The 12,573-nt window shown below is 65.3% G+C and overlaps 1 protein-coding gene across 1 annotated transcript; it reads left to right on the plus strand.

The window, feature by feature from the left end:
- Positions 1-246: 246 nt before the first annotated feature.
- On the plus strand, positions 247-12,169 carry LOC116573873 (proline-rich protein 36). Its single transcript, XM_032314208.1, has 2 exons — positions 247-2,489; positions 4,837-12,169. Exons 1-2 carry the CDS (start codon positions 2,302-2,304, stop codon positions 9,392-9,394), a joined length of 4,746 nt encoding a protein of 1,581 aa, XP_032170099.1. The 5' UTR covers positions 247-2,301; the 3' UTR covers positions 9,395-12,169.
- Positions 12,170-12,573: the final 404 nt, after the last annotated feature.

Genomic DNA, 12,573 nt, shown 5'->3' on the forward strand with positions numbered 1-12,573 from the left:
TGGGTCGGAGGGCAGCAGGGGGCAGTGCTGGCCCCAGGCTTTCCTCTGAAGGGCAGGAAAGGGCGCGTGCAGATCACCCAGGACCCAGAGCCGCCGTGGGGAGGACAAGTGGGGACTGGCACTGTGGGGGTGATCCAGGCCGGCTTCTCTCCCCTTTCTTTCTGAGGATGCACTTGGCGGGGCCGGGGCGTCTCTGTTGCCACGGGATTTGGAGGTCTGCCATATCTCGCTGAGATGTGGAGACCCCGTATCTCAGAAGAGGACACGGGGCCAAAGGACATCCTCTCGCTGCCTGAGGACATGCTGACACAGCCTGACCCATGTCTGTTGGAAAAGCAGACAGTGAAGGCCAGGCACTGTCCACCAGAAGAGCCCCACAGAGACCCCCGAGGGACCCGGTGCTGCTGGCAAGCCTGTACCTGACACCCCAGCGTTGCTGTATTTCCAGGTGACCTCTCAGTAGCCAGAGGCACCAACAGAACCACCAGGAAAGCTTATCGCGACCGTGCTACTCAACTGGCCCCAGAGAAATGTGTGCCGGTCCTGTCCTGGCATGGGCCTGAGGATGTCCGCCTGCCTCAGCCGTCCGGGCAGCAGCCCAGCACGAAATCCGGATCCCAGACCGCCTCTGGGAAGTGCTGAGCAGAAGGGAACCACCTGGCTTTAGGCACGAATGACTTACCCTCCCCAAACTGTCCTCCCCTGCCGTGCACAGGGCCCGTCTGTCCAGCATGCTGCTCAGGCTGGGTGTGTGGGGCTCAGAGGAGAAAGCACTGGCTGTCTGCAGGTCCGGGTTGCTTGCGCACCGTCCTGCGGGAGAACTCACGCCCCAGCCATTCTGATTCCGTGACTGCAGGCCTGCTGAGGGCCATGTTGGTGTCCTGCAGGGACACAGAGGAGCCTCCCCAGGACCAGTAGGGGCAGCATAACCCGGCCACTGGGAAAGGCTCCACTGAGGAGGCCATTTGAATTGGGTCATGAAGGATGCATAGGAGTTCGTCAAGACTGTGGCTGTCGTAGGAGGGAAGGCTCAGTGTGGGGCTGAGTCATTGTTATGACTCAGCAATGGGCAGGGTGAGCAAGAGCCCCAGACGGGGCTCCTCCATGGGGGTCTGCTGAGTGTCTGCTCCTACCAGACCCCTCTGTAAGCCCCAGGAAGGTGCAGAACAGATGGGTTTCCCGCCCACACGGAGCCAAACCTACCCTGTGCTTGCAACGGCGCACAAGTCTCAGACGATGACGATTGCTTCAGTGACAGGGACCCCAGCCGGGGTGCAAGGGCCGCAAGCTCAGGGACTGACCTCAGGAGGGTCCAGGTGAAACCCCGAGGGCAGGCGGTATGAAGCAGAGGGAACAGCTTGTTCCCTGGGATAGGAATGAGCTAGGGACCAACTGATGGCCAGTGCAGCTGGAGCAGAGTACAAGCTGGGGTCAGAGGGCCAGACGGGGCAGCTCGCAGCCTGAGCCCTGGGAAGTCTGTCCCCACAGGGCGGCAGGAGCCCAGCGCAGCCACGTGGTGAGGGCGCGCTGCTCAGCCATCCTGCAAACAGAGCTCAGCATTTCTGCGTGGGGCAGGGCCTCCCCAGGCTAGAGGGAGCAGGACAGAGAGATGGCGCAGGAGCGGGCGGGGGTGAGGAGGGTCCCGTGTTTGGGCGGCGGTTACACACAAGCTACCTACGGGTGGAGACCGTGTGGTCACCCTCTGTGCTCACTGCCCCCGGCGTCACTCTGAATCTTCATCCTCTTGTGTGGCCAGCCGGTCCTGGCAAGTCCCCGGGCATCAGCCCCGCCGCAGGCTGGTAGGTAAACACAGTCGGGACGCGTCCTCACCGTGTTTCCTGACACGGAGGGGCGCTCGGTGTCGAAGTTCGGCGACCCTGGCGGGAGGAATCGGGTAGCGACGGCAGAGGCACGGGGCTGAGTCCACACCGAGCTGCCCTAATCTTCGTGCCCTCCAGAGCTGCTGCCTGTTTGGACTGAGTCAAGGAAGCGGCCAGGCTACACGAGGCCGCACGGTGTGTCCTCGGGGCCTGTGTTCCGATGTCAGATTGACCCCACAGCCATCTCAGCCATCGAGGGACTCAACCCGCAGTCCTGAAGGTGAACGGAACCCCAGCAGGGTGGCCATCCATCCCGCAGGCCGTCACCAGCCCCTGCCTGCACACCGGGGCCCTGGAGGAGGCTGCGCGGTGACGGCGTCCGCCCGCCGCTCAGTCCCAGCGTGAGCTCCACCAGCGTCAACGGGCCCTGCGCGCACACGGCCTGGAGAGAGGGTCTGGACTCTGGTGTCGGTCTGGCTGGATGAGCGCCGCGGCCGGTGCTCCAGGGGGCCGAAGCTTCCGCGAGTGTCTTCCAGAGTGTGGGTCCCAGCAGTGGGGAGCCAGCTCAGGCAGGCAGGAGGGCAGCACGGGCAGGTGGAGCCAAGAACTCAGGGCCACAGCCTCACCTACAGAGTTTGGACACCGTTCTAGACCTCGTGCAGCCAAGAGGTGACCGCGGGGTGGAGGGAAACGTGGGGTTGCCAAGCCCGGCCAGGCGGGTGGCGGCTGTGGGCCGTGGGGGCGCCGGGAAGGCCGCGTGGGTTGTGCCTGTGAGACCCTGTGCCGGGGGGAGGCACGGAGCTGGGCATCCTGGGCGACAGCCCTCCACACACACAAGCCACCTGGACGGCGATGCAGCCCCAGAGCCACGCTCAGGCCGCGAGTCTGCCCAGCGGCGGGGAGAGAACCAGGTGAAGCGAGACCAGCCCGGGCCCTCACAGGGCACCCAGCATGGTCCACCAGGTCAATGGCAGAGTCTCGACGAACCACACAGAAGACATGTGGCTAGCCGGACGGCCAACCAGCTACCAGCCAGGCTAGGAAGCCACGGACCGGCGCTCCTGCGGTGCCAGGGCAGCAGGAGTGGCTGTGCAGATGAGCCCCCACGACCGCAGCTCCTCCCTGTCCCTGGGTCCCTGGTCGCAGCGCCTCGGGCTGCCTCGATGGCGTGGAGACAGAGCCCGTGGCTCTGGAGGAGGCCTGGGTCGCGGAGCCTGAGTGCCCCCTGACCACCCACCTTGGCGGGAGAAGTGAGGTTTCTGATGACCCTGTGGCCGGGTGTGGGCAAGGATGTCCCAGCAGTCCTGGGCGCACGGTGAGGCGGGCGTGCCGCCTGGGCGCAGTCTGAGAACCAGAACGGGAGGAGCTGCCCCTGGTCCGGGGCCGGGGCGTAGGCGGCATGGGAGCCCCGTGTGCCTCGACGGGCACCGGTGCCTGTGCCAGACCACACCCCTCTGGCCTAGGAATGGGTTCAGGTTTCTGTTTTGGTTTAGGAGCTTAATGCACCAAACACACGGTCGTCTGATGTTGGGAAAGAGCCCGACCTATCCCGCGGGTTTTCAAGGTGGGGTCCCTGGGCCAGCAGCCACCGCGGCTCTGGAGACGCGTGGGAACCCTGGTGGATGACGGAGTCCGAGGCGGTCGCGGTGCCGCCCGCAGGCAGGGTCTTCACGGTTGTCTGGTGTCCGAGGACAACTAGCACTGCCCCTCTGAGCGAACTGACCGCACCGGGTGGACTGGAGGCTCTCGGGAGCCTGCGGGGAGGCGTGCGCAGTCAGCCTCCCGAAAGGAGTACTTCCCGGTGTGGGGACCCGCTGCTGGGCTCCGGGGCTGTGGTCAGGGTGCTGAGGACGGACCACCTGTGGCCCTGGGCACCTCCTCACAGCCATTTAAGAGGACGTATGTGGGCTCTCTAAGCAGAGCCCTCTTCTGGGAAATGCATAAAAGCAGGAAAAGTAACGGTGTGTGCTCCCTTTCAAGGTGGCATCGAAGTCCACATAGGGCCGTGCAGCTGGCCGCTGCGCCCACGCCGTAAGCACGTCCCGAGGCAGGACGACGCTTTTCCTCCTGCCGGGACCCGCTGTGCGTGAGGTGGCCCGGCGCCGCCCATTTAGAAGCTGCCGACGTTTTACGTCATCCACAGCTGTGGGAAGACCGTCTGGGCGGGTTGTGGTCCTCTGCTGGGCGTGGTGATCGTCTGCTTGGGAGGAGTCGCTGGACGGCAGAACGTCGGGGCTGTGTTCCAGGCGCCTCTTCACAGACGCGCCTCGGCCCACCGGGGACGACCCTCCCGTGCCAGGCTATGCAGGAGGCGGGCGTCCCACCCAGTTTCCGAGACCCCCAGGAGGCCCGTCCGTCGCTGGGTTGAGGTCGAGGGCCTGGGGCTGCGTGCTGATAGCATCTCCCCCGGGACAGGGGCTCAGGCGGGGACCTCCCGGAGCATTCGGGGGCGCCCTGTGGGCCGGCCCAGCCTCATCCACTCTGCTCAGCAGCAAAGACCACTTCCTGCAGCTCCAGGGGCCCACCGCCCTCCGGTCCCGCCCCACGACCTTCCCTAAGGCTGAGACCCCCATGTCGGCCCAGGGCCTGCGGTCCGCCCACCGCCCTGAGTCGGGATATAACCACGACGATCACTTCATTTCTCACACTGGAAGTCAGAGATACACAGAACCCGCAGAACGTGCGAATTCTGTGCACTCACTCCCCTGTTTATACAAGCCTAATGTCTCCGCGACGGATACCGTCGAGTCCCGCTCAGGTGCGCATCTGCGTTCCAAACTATTAACACCACTTTCTGAAGCCCGTGGAAGGACAGTGGGCTGGCAGTGGGCACGAGCGGTGGCCCGAGAGGCAACACGTGTCTCTCGTCTCCACGTCTCCAGGCTCTCAGGCCTCTGTCCTTCCCCGGACTTTGAGGGTGTTTAAAATGCGACTGCGCCACAGGAAATGTTCTATGGAGTCTCCCTGGAAAATACAAAGATAAAATCTGTGACGACTGATCTTTTTTTTCCTGCAGCTCCAAGCACGGCAGGACTTGTGGCAGCGAGAAGCCTGTTGACGTCCAAGCCCTGCGGAAGAAGGTCGGCAGTGTGACGTGCGGCCCGGCTGCCCGAGCCGTCCTCAGCAGCCTGCTGCTCTATATCACTGACCTCCAGGACAGGCCCCCGGAGCCGCTGCCCGCCAGGACGGCAGAGGGCGGGGAGAGCAGGGCCAGCCACTCGCCTGAGAGCCAGGACGCCCACCGGCGACCCACGTGCTTCCAGCTCCTGCAGGCCAAGTTCATGGGCACAGGCCGTGAGTTCCGCCTCAAGAAGGCCCGGGAGGTAGGGAGGCTGATATCTAAGGACAAGCAGGGCCCCGGCAGGAGTCTGGTGACCGCTACCATCAACAAGCTCCTGGACAAGGCCCGGGAGGGAGCCGGCCGCCCCATGCAGGACCGGGAGCCGCCCCCCAGCCAGAAACCCCGGCAGGGCCTCCCCGCCGGGAAGGGCACCGTGAAAAACATTCTGAAGATATTCTTGGCCGCAGAGAAGAAGGAGGTCTGTGAGGAGCCCACAGCGGCCAAGGGGCCTCTGCCCAAGCCCACCAAGAGGGGCTCCATGCTGTCCAAGCTGCGGGAGAAGTTCGAGCAGAGTGGTTGTCTTTGCTCCGAGGCTGGCGTGCTGCCGCTCCGCACGGAGGGAAGGAAGAAGAACCTGGTGAGGAGGAAGACGCACCGGCCGGAGACGCGCACGCTCAGCACGGCCGCCATTGCCAGCACCTGCCTCGGGACGCCGCTGGCCCGCTTCCTGGCCTGCACCGCGGAGCCTGTGCTGGCCTTCAACATCGCCACTGTCGTCTGCGGCCCCCGGAGCTGGCTGTCCCACTGTGCCAAAATCAGCCATTCCCGGCAAGGGCATGTGCTCCGGGGAGGAACAGGCGCGTCCCCCAGCATGGGGGTCATAGGAGATGGACAGGGACAGCCTAGTGGGGAACCCACACAGCCTCCAGCACCCTGGGCCACGGCTCTTGGGGACAGCCTGGAAATGGCATTCCTGGGTGAGGGGACCAAGCCCATCCCTGGGCTAGCCCCCTCTCCTGCCTCCCACAGGGGTGGGCCCCTTCCTGGCCATGAGCCTGCGGGGTCGCTCCTCAAACCAGCCAGCCCAGAGCGTGCCAGGGCAGTGGGAGACGATGGGACGGGGAGCCCCCCTGCAGGGGACACTGCACAGCACACCATGGCGCCTGGGGAAGCTGGGCCAGGCCTGTGGCAGGAGCTCCAGAGCACAGGAGCCGGGATGGCCCCCAAGTTTGCCCTGACGGTTTGCAGTTCTGAGGATGAAACAGAAGGAGTGAGTCTAGGCTCGGAGGAAGACGTCCAGTTCGCGCTCCAGGAGACTTTCCCGGAACAGAAGGAAGCGGGACATATCCCGCCACTTCCAACGCCTGCGGTCCAGGCCCTGCAGGGCACACAGTCAGCCCTGGAGTCTCCCCAGATAACTGTCACCCGGCCGGTCACATATCAAGTGCCACCAGCTCCTGCCACGCCGCCCCAGGCCGTGGCGTCTCCCCACGTGACTGTCCCACGTCTGGACACCTGCCAAGTGCCACCAGCTCCTGCCACGCCGCCCCAGGCCGTGGCGTCTCCCCACGTGACTGTCCCACGTCTGGACACGTGCCAAGTGCCACCAGCACCTGCCACGCCGCCCCAGGCCGTGGCGTCTCCCCACGTGACTGTCCCACGTCTGGACACGTGCCAAGTGCCACCAGCACCTGCCACGCCTCCCCAGGCCGTGGCGTCTCCCCACGTGACTGTCCCACGTCTGGACACGTGCCAAGTGCCACCAGCACCTGCCACACCTCCCCAGGCCGTGGCGTCTCCCCACGTGACTGTCCCACGTCTGGACACGTGCCAAGTGCCACCAGCACCTGCCACGCCGCCCCAGGCCGTGGCGTCTCCCCACGTGACTGTCCCACGTCTGGACACGTGCCAAGTGCCACCAGCTCCTGCCACGCCGCCCCAGGCCGTGGCGTCTCCCCACGTGACTGTCCCACGTCTGGACACGTGCCAAGTGCCACCAGCACCTGCCACGCCGCCCCAGGCCGTGGCGTCTCCCCACGTGACTGTCCCACGTCTGGACACGTGCCAAGTGCCACCAGCACCTGCCACGCCGCCCCAGGCTGTGGCGTCTCCCCACGTGACTGTCCCACGTCTGGACACGTGCCAAGTGCCACCAGCTCCTGCCACGCCGCCCCAGGCCGTGGCGTCTCCCCACGTGACTGTCCCACGTCTGGACACCTGCCAAGTGCCACCAGCTCCTGCCACGCCGCCCCAGGCCGTGGCGTCTCCCCACGTGACTGTCCCACGTCTGGACACGTGCCAAGTGCCACCCGCACCTGCCACGCTGCACCAGGCATCAGGTGGTGGAGACAGAAGTTCTAGTCTTCTGAGTAGTGAAGGCAGGGGTCGGGGTGGGTTTGAAAGTGCTCGAGGGGCGTTTCCCATGGGGACAGGAAGTGAGAACATCCGAGCAGCCAGCACGGTTGGAGGCCCCCTCCAAGTTCTGAGTGTCCCTCCGGCAAGGGGTGCCACCAGCATGGGTCAGGACCTCCCAGCGGCAGCCCCGCAACAATGTCCCACCCAGGGAATGGCAAACACCCACGATTTTGGAGATTCAAAGGAGCTCCAGCATCCTGAGGGTCGGGCAGGAGAGGACGTGTCTGAGCTGGCCTGCAAGAAGCGTCAGTGGCCAGCATCAGGGGACAGGCTGGTCCATGGCAGGGACACCCTATGGCATCATCCCATGGCCTCAGGGAATCGACAGACAAGGGACAGCCCCTCAGTCCCTGACCATCAGCGAGACCTGCCTACCCAGGCAGGACACCCAGTGGGTGTCTCGGCAGCTCTGGGGGCCACCCCCAGCGACAGAACCCAGTCTGACAGTTCGAGCACTGGGGAAGAGAAGATCCTGTGTGGGCGCGAGCTCGGGGGGCCGCCCCGAGGAGACTCCGCCCGGCCTGGCGAGCAGGCTACAGGGAGCACCAGCCCTGGCCTCGGCAGTGACAGCCCTGCCCCCTTCATCGAACGTCCCCAGCCAGCTCCCGGAGCCCCCAGGTGGGAGGCAGCCACAAGGGCCACAGAGAGCCACACTGCACCAGCAGCAGGCAGCGTTCTGAAGTCTGTAGACAGCGTGGCCAGAGGGCGGGACCTAGCGCAGGAGCCAGGGGGCTGCCCCCTGCCAGCGTTCCCCAGCCTTGCAGCCGTGGCCCTGACCCAGGCCTCTAGCCCCCCGCACAGCTCCGCGCCAACCAGGTGCAGCGAGCACCTGCTCGAGAGTAGCACCCGTGTGGGTTTAGGGCAGCGCTGGCCAGAGCCCCCCGAGTCCCTGGCCGCTGTCCCACTGCAGGCGGCAGACACCCCGCTCAGACCGGCTGAGCCACGAGTGAGTGTCGTGGCTCAGAGCAAAGCTAGCGTGGTGGCAGGAGGCAGAGGGGTCCCAGTTGTGCACGGGAGCCCCCGGGGGGGGGTCATGACCCGAATCCCAGGGGGAGCTCCCCCCACACCCCTGGGCAGTGCTGCGGTGGAGCCTCCACCTTCTGGGAACCAACAGGCCGAGGAGGACAAGCACGTCCTGCCCAAAGAGCAGGTTCCTCCTGGTGCTGGGGCTCCCTGCCAGCCTCCACCACCTGGAGCAGCAGGAGGGCAGTGGGTGGGTGGGGCACTCCAGAAGGGCCCCGACCCCCCGGCACACTCACCATCTGTGTCCCTCGTGAGGGCCGGAGTCCAGGACAGAGTCGAGGTTGGGGACAGGCATCAACCACTGGCAGGCCGGGGGGCACTGGAGGAGGGGGCTGCCGGGCCTGTGAGGCTGGACGGTCCTCCAGACAGGGGCGTGGCTCTGTGGGGCCAGAAGGCTGGGCCACAGGCTATAAAAAAGGGTCAAACACAGCCCAGGGAGGTCAAGGTGGGCCGTGGTGCTGAGGTGGGGGCCACCGAGGTGGGGACAGGTCATCAGTGCACTGGTAAAGTTCCAGAACATGCACGGGGGCAGAGGGCGAGGCCTGCTGAGAGACCCCCTTGGGGACATAGTGCCCAGGATGGAAAGAACCAAGAACCATCCCCCCCAGAGAAGCCGGGGCACCCAGCACAGGCTCAGGCCGGCAGGACGGCACCCCACATCGTGGCAGGCCCTGCCGACAGCTCGTCAGAAGCAGCATCTGCTGCGGGTGGGAGCAGGAGGTCCTGCAGACCGGCCCCCAGGGGCAGCCAGGCAGAGGCCGGAGCCCCACACCAGGTGGCAGAAAGCCAGCCTATAGTGGGCAGGAGCCCGTGGTCTTCTGGCCCCGAGCCAGCGCCTGGCTCCGCAGGGCCCACACCCAAGCCCGGGGGCTGCGAGATGCCCTGTGCCCCAGCCCAGGAGGGACCCCCAGAAGCCCCGGAGGCAGAGAGCGGTGCGTGGGAGCATGTGCGGCGCGGAAGGCTGGCGCACTTTGCCAAGTACAGAGCCCAGAGCTTCGGCGACCAGCGGTCCTTCGATCTGTCCTTCCGACCCACAACCATCAGGGCCAACGACACATTCGAACTCCCCAAGTGAGGCCCCGGCTTCCGAACACGGACATGCCCAGCACCTCTGTTTCCGCACCTCGTCGCGCCCAGACTGCTTCCCTCACACACGCGCGTCCAGAGCGCGGCGAGGAGGACCCCTTTCGCTCTTGGTAACTGGTCCTGGGAGGGTCTGCGTCCCCGAGCTGTGCAGCTCTGCACCATCTTCCTGGGGCCCACGTGGCTTCTCCTCGGGGACGGAGCAGCAGCAGGACCAGGACGTCCAGGCGCTTGTCCCCACGGGTCCCGTTCTTCACGGTGCTCGAGGGTGCCCAGGTGCAACTGCTGTTTCCACACCTTTGCGCTTGCTGCTGAGCCTGTGGGCGTCTCTCCTGTCCGGCCTTGGTGCCTCGGGCCACCCGGCCCTTTGTGGAGTCATCTGCCGGCCGCAGCCCCACCTCTCGGCACAGGCGCCAGAGCTGCCCGTGAAGAGCCCAAGGGGCGGGCTCTGGTGGAAGGAGCCCCGGGACACCTGCCTCGGCCCCACGGGAAGCCGCACAGGCGTGGATGTTTCCAGACCCACAGTCCCAAGGAAACAGCCCTGTGGGTGCCGCTGGCTGAGGACGGGGAACGTCCCCAGAGCCACATCCCGCGCCCGCCTGCAGGGCTGTCCCGCCTGTCCGTCCGCGTCCGTGGTTCTTCCTGCGGTCCTCGGTCCCTAAGCCTCGGCCTCTGCCGCGTCCGCCGTCTGGAATCGTCAGGCATCGCGTGGAAGTGCAGGGAAGGAAATAAAAGGCCCCGGTAGTCACGTGGCCTTAGGGCAGTTTCTCCGACTGGGGCTGCTTCTCCCTCGCTGTCTCCACAGCACGGCCACGCTGGGGGCACATCTCGTGTACGGTGTCCAACTCTCAACACTATCGCCCACCAGGGTCAGGGCCGTCAGGTGGCCTCGGGCCAGCCGCCAGCTCTGGTGTGAGGGGACAGCGGGAGGGCTGCCCCACAGGCGCTGCTCTCAAGACCCCCGGCCGTGGGAGGGGCTTCCCGCGCCTCGAGCTCGCAGTGCTGTCCGCTCTGCTGCGGGTGAGCCACGTTCTCAGCAACGTGGCTGGTCCCGTAACCAATTCAGCTGGTCCCGTAAACGCTTCCTTGATGCCTCGGGCTGGAGCCGCGGGATGTGACCGTGGTGCACGGAGGGTCTCAAGAGGCTAAGCAGGGGCCAGAGGGTCCACGCGGCCAGCTGTGCTCTGTTCAGCAGTGGACACACTGCCAGCTGCCCACCCCTCAGGCCAGTGGTTCAAAGTCTGGCGGATGGGCACCTTCCACCACTGTGGGGTCACGAGTCCAGGATCCTCAGGGGTTGCCAAAATGTGCCGGGCCTCCTCCGTGGAGCAGCGACAGTGCTCCCGCTGCTCCGCGAGGGCCCGCAGCCTGACCCCATGGGACAGACAGTTGCCTGTGTGCCCCGTGCTGCCCATGCCCTCATCTGGGCACCTGGGAGCCCTGGGGGGCACTTCGCCTGCTGCATCTGGCTCCTACATGGAGTTGAGGGCTGGCGGGGGACAGGGGCTGTCCCACCTCTGCCGGAGGAAGGGGATCCCTTTCTGGGGGCTTGCAGGCTGGGGGGTCCGGTGCCCCTGCCCTGGGAGTCTCGGGAAGGCTGCACCTGGTGGGCTGGCTTCCTGGAGCCACAAACCCCGGGCAGCGCCAGTGCCCACACTCGGGTGCGGGGCCCCGCAGAGCCCGGCGGCCACATCTGCTCACACCCGCTGCCGCATCCTCCGATGGGGACCACGAACCGCCACACCTGGCAGGGCACCGCCTTCTTCACTGCCCATCCTCCTGCTCTGGTCCAGAGGATCTGAGGCCATTTGGCAAAGAATGTGATGACAGAAGAGATAAAAATATTATATTCACTGCGTGTTCTGTTTTTAAAATAAGCGGTGGGACTGTGTTGCTATTTTTAAATAGACCAGAAAGTCCGCTGGAGAAGGCTCAGAGCGGTGTGAGTCCAAGTGGGAACCAGAGCCTCCTCCAGATGCAGCCTCCAACAGTTTGCACACCCAGCTCAGCTCCACGCCTGGCAAGCGCCGGGGGCGACAGTGACCTGCTCAGCCGGGGTGCCCTGCTCCCTGTGCACCAAGTCCGGCCTCAGGTGCCCTGCCTGGGCTGGAGCAGCTCGCTGTCGTGGGGGCTGGACGGAGCTCAGTGGGCGTTCCCACTACACAGAGGCCATGCGGGCCCAGGACCCCCATGGAAGCAGGTGCCCCCACAGGAGGAAGGCCCCCGAGCCCCCATGCAGCAGAACAGTTGGTGGCAGAAGGGGGGCCGCCTGGGCCGTGGGCATCGGGACAAGGGGGCGTGTGTATGAGCCGGTCGGCCCAGGGGCGCACTGCGCTCTCGGGGCGGCCGTGGACACGAAGGCTTGCTTCAGCCTGCATGGCTCCTTCTGAGGTTTACGGACCTCCCGGGTACCCAGCCTGCTGCGCTGTTGGGGAATTCCTGCTGGTGAAAACTCCCAGGAGCCCGCCCGGGTCTCAGGTGCGCCATCTGTGAGTGCCCGTGGTTAGGATTCTGCCAACTCAGTGTCTCTTCCTTCTTTGAGTTTTGATTTTGTAATTACGTGATTGTGTAATAACCCACAGCTGTTTGATTCCCCGTTCTATTTTACCCCTTTTGTATACAAGTATCTCAAAAATGGGTTTCTCTGGAAAAAACTACTAACTATAATTTGTTGTATCTGTTGTGTTCTTCCCTTTGAATTTTTACCAACTTTATTCAGCGGGAGACAATTTCAAAAGCAGAAATAAAAGATGTTTCCTGTCTCAGCAAGGTGGGGCCATCTTGGGGCGACTGAGGGCAGGTCCCTTACAGCCCTGCACACCAGGCTGTCGCTGGGCAGGCTGGGCGTGGCAGAGTGGTCACGGGGCCACCACCGGGAGCCACCACACCCCGCGCACTGGGGCCACAGGTGAGGCCGACCCAAGCGCCCTACCCCTTGGGGACACGGCTCTCAACGGCGCCCCCGGGGAGGGGCCTTTCCAGTGGCCGGGTGTGCACGCACAGGCTTCTGCAGCCCACGAGCTGGCCTCTGCGCTAGACCTTCCGGGGGGTGCAGGACAGCCTCGGAAGGGGTCCGTGTGTGTGCTCGTGCACACGTGTGGGGTCCCTGCGGGGAGACGGTGGGTGTGCGGCACGGCCTGCTGCAGGTTTCTCCGCCCTAGACTGAAAACA

This window comes from Mustela erminea, chromosome 15, assembly GCF_009829155.1.
Source record: "Mustela erminea isolate mMusErm1 chromosome 15, mMusErm1.Pri, whole genome shotgun sequence".
NCBI classification, from domain to species: Eukaryota; Metazoa; Chordata; class Mammalia; order Carnivora; family Mustelidae; genus Mustela; species Mustela erminea.

Excerpts from the sequence above, each read along its gene's own strand:
- LOC116573873 (XM_032314208.1), top strand. The coding sequence starts at position 2,302 with ATGAGCGCCGCGGCCGGTGCTCCAGGGGGCCGAAGCTTCCGCGAGTGT. Across the intron at positions 2,490-4,836 it reads AGACCTCGTGCAGCCAAGAG|CTCCAAGCACGGCAGGACTT; the intron begins GTGACCGCGGGG and ends TTTTTCCTGCAG.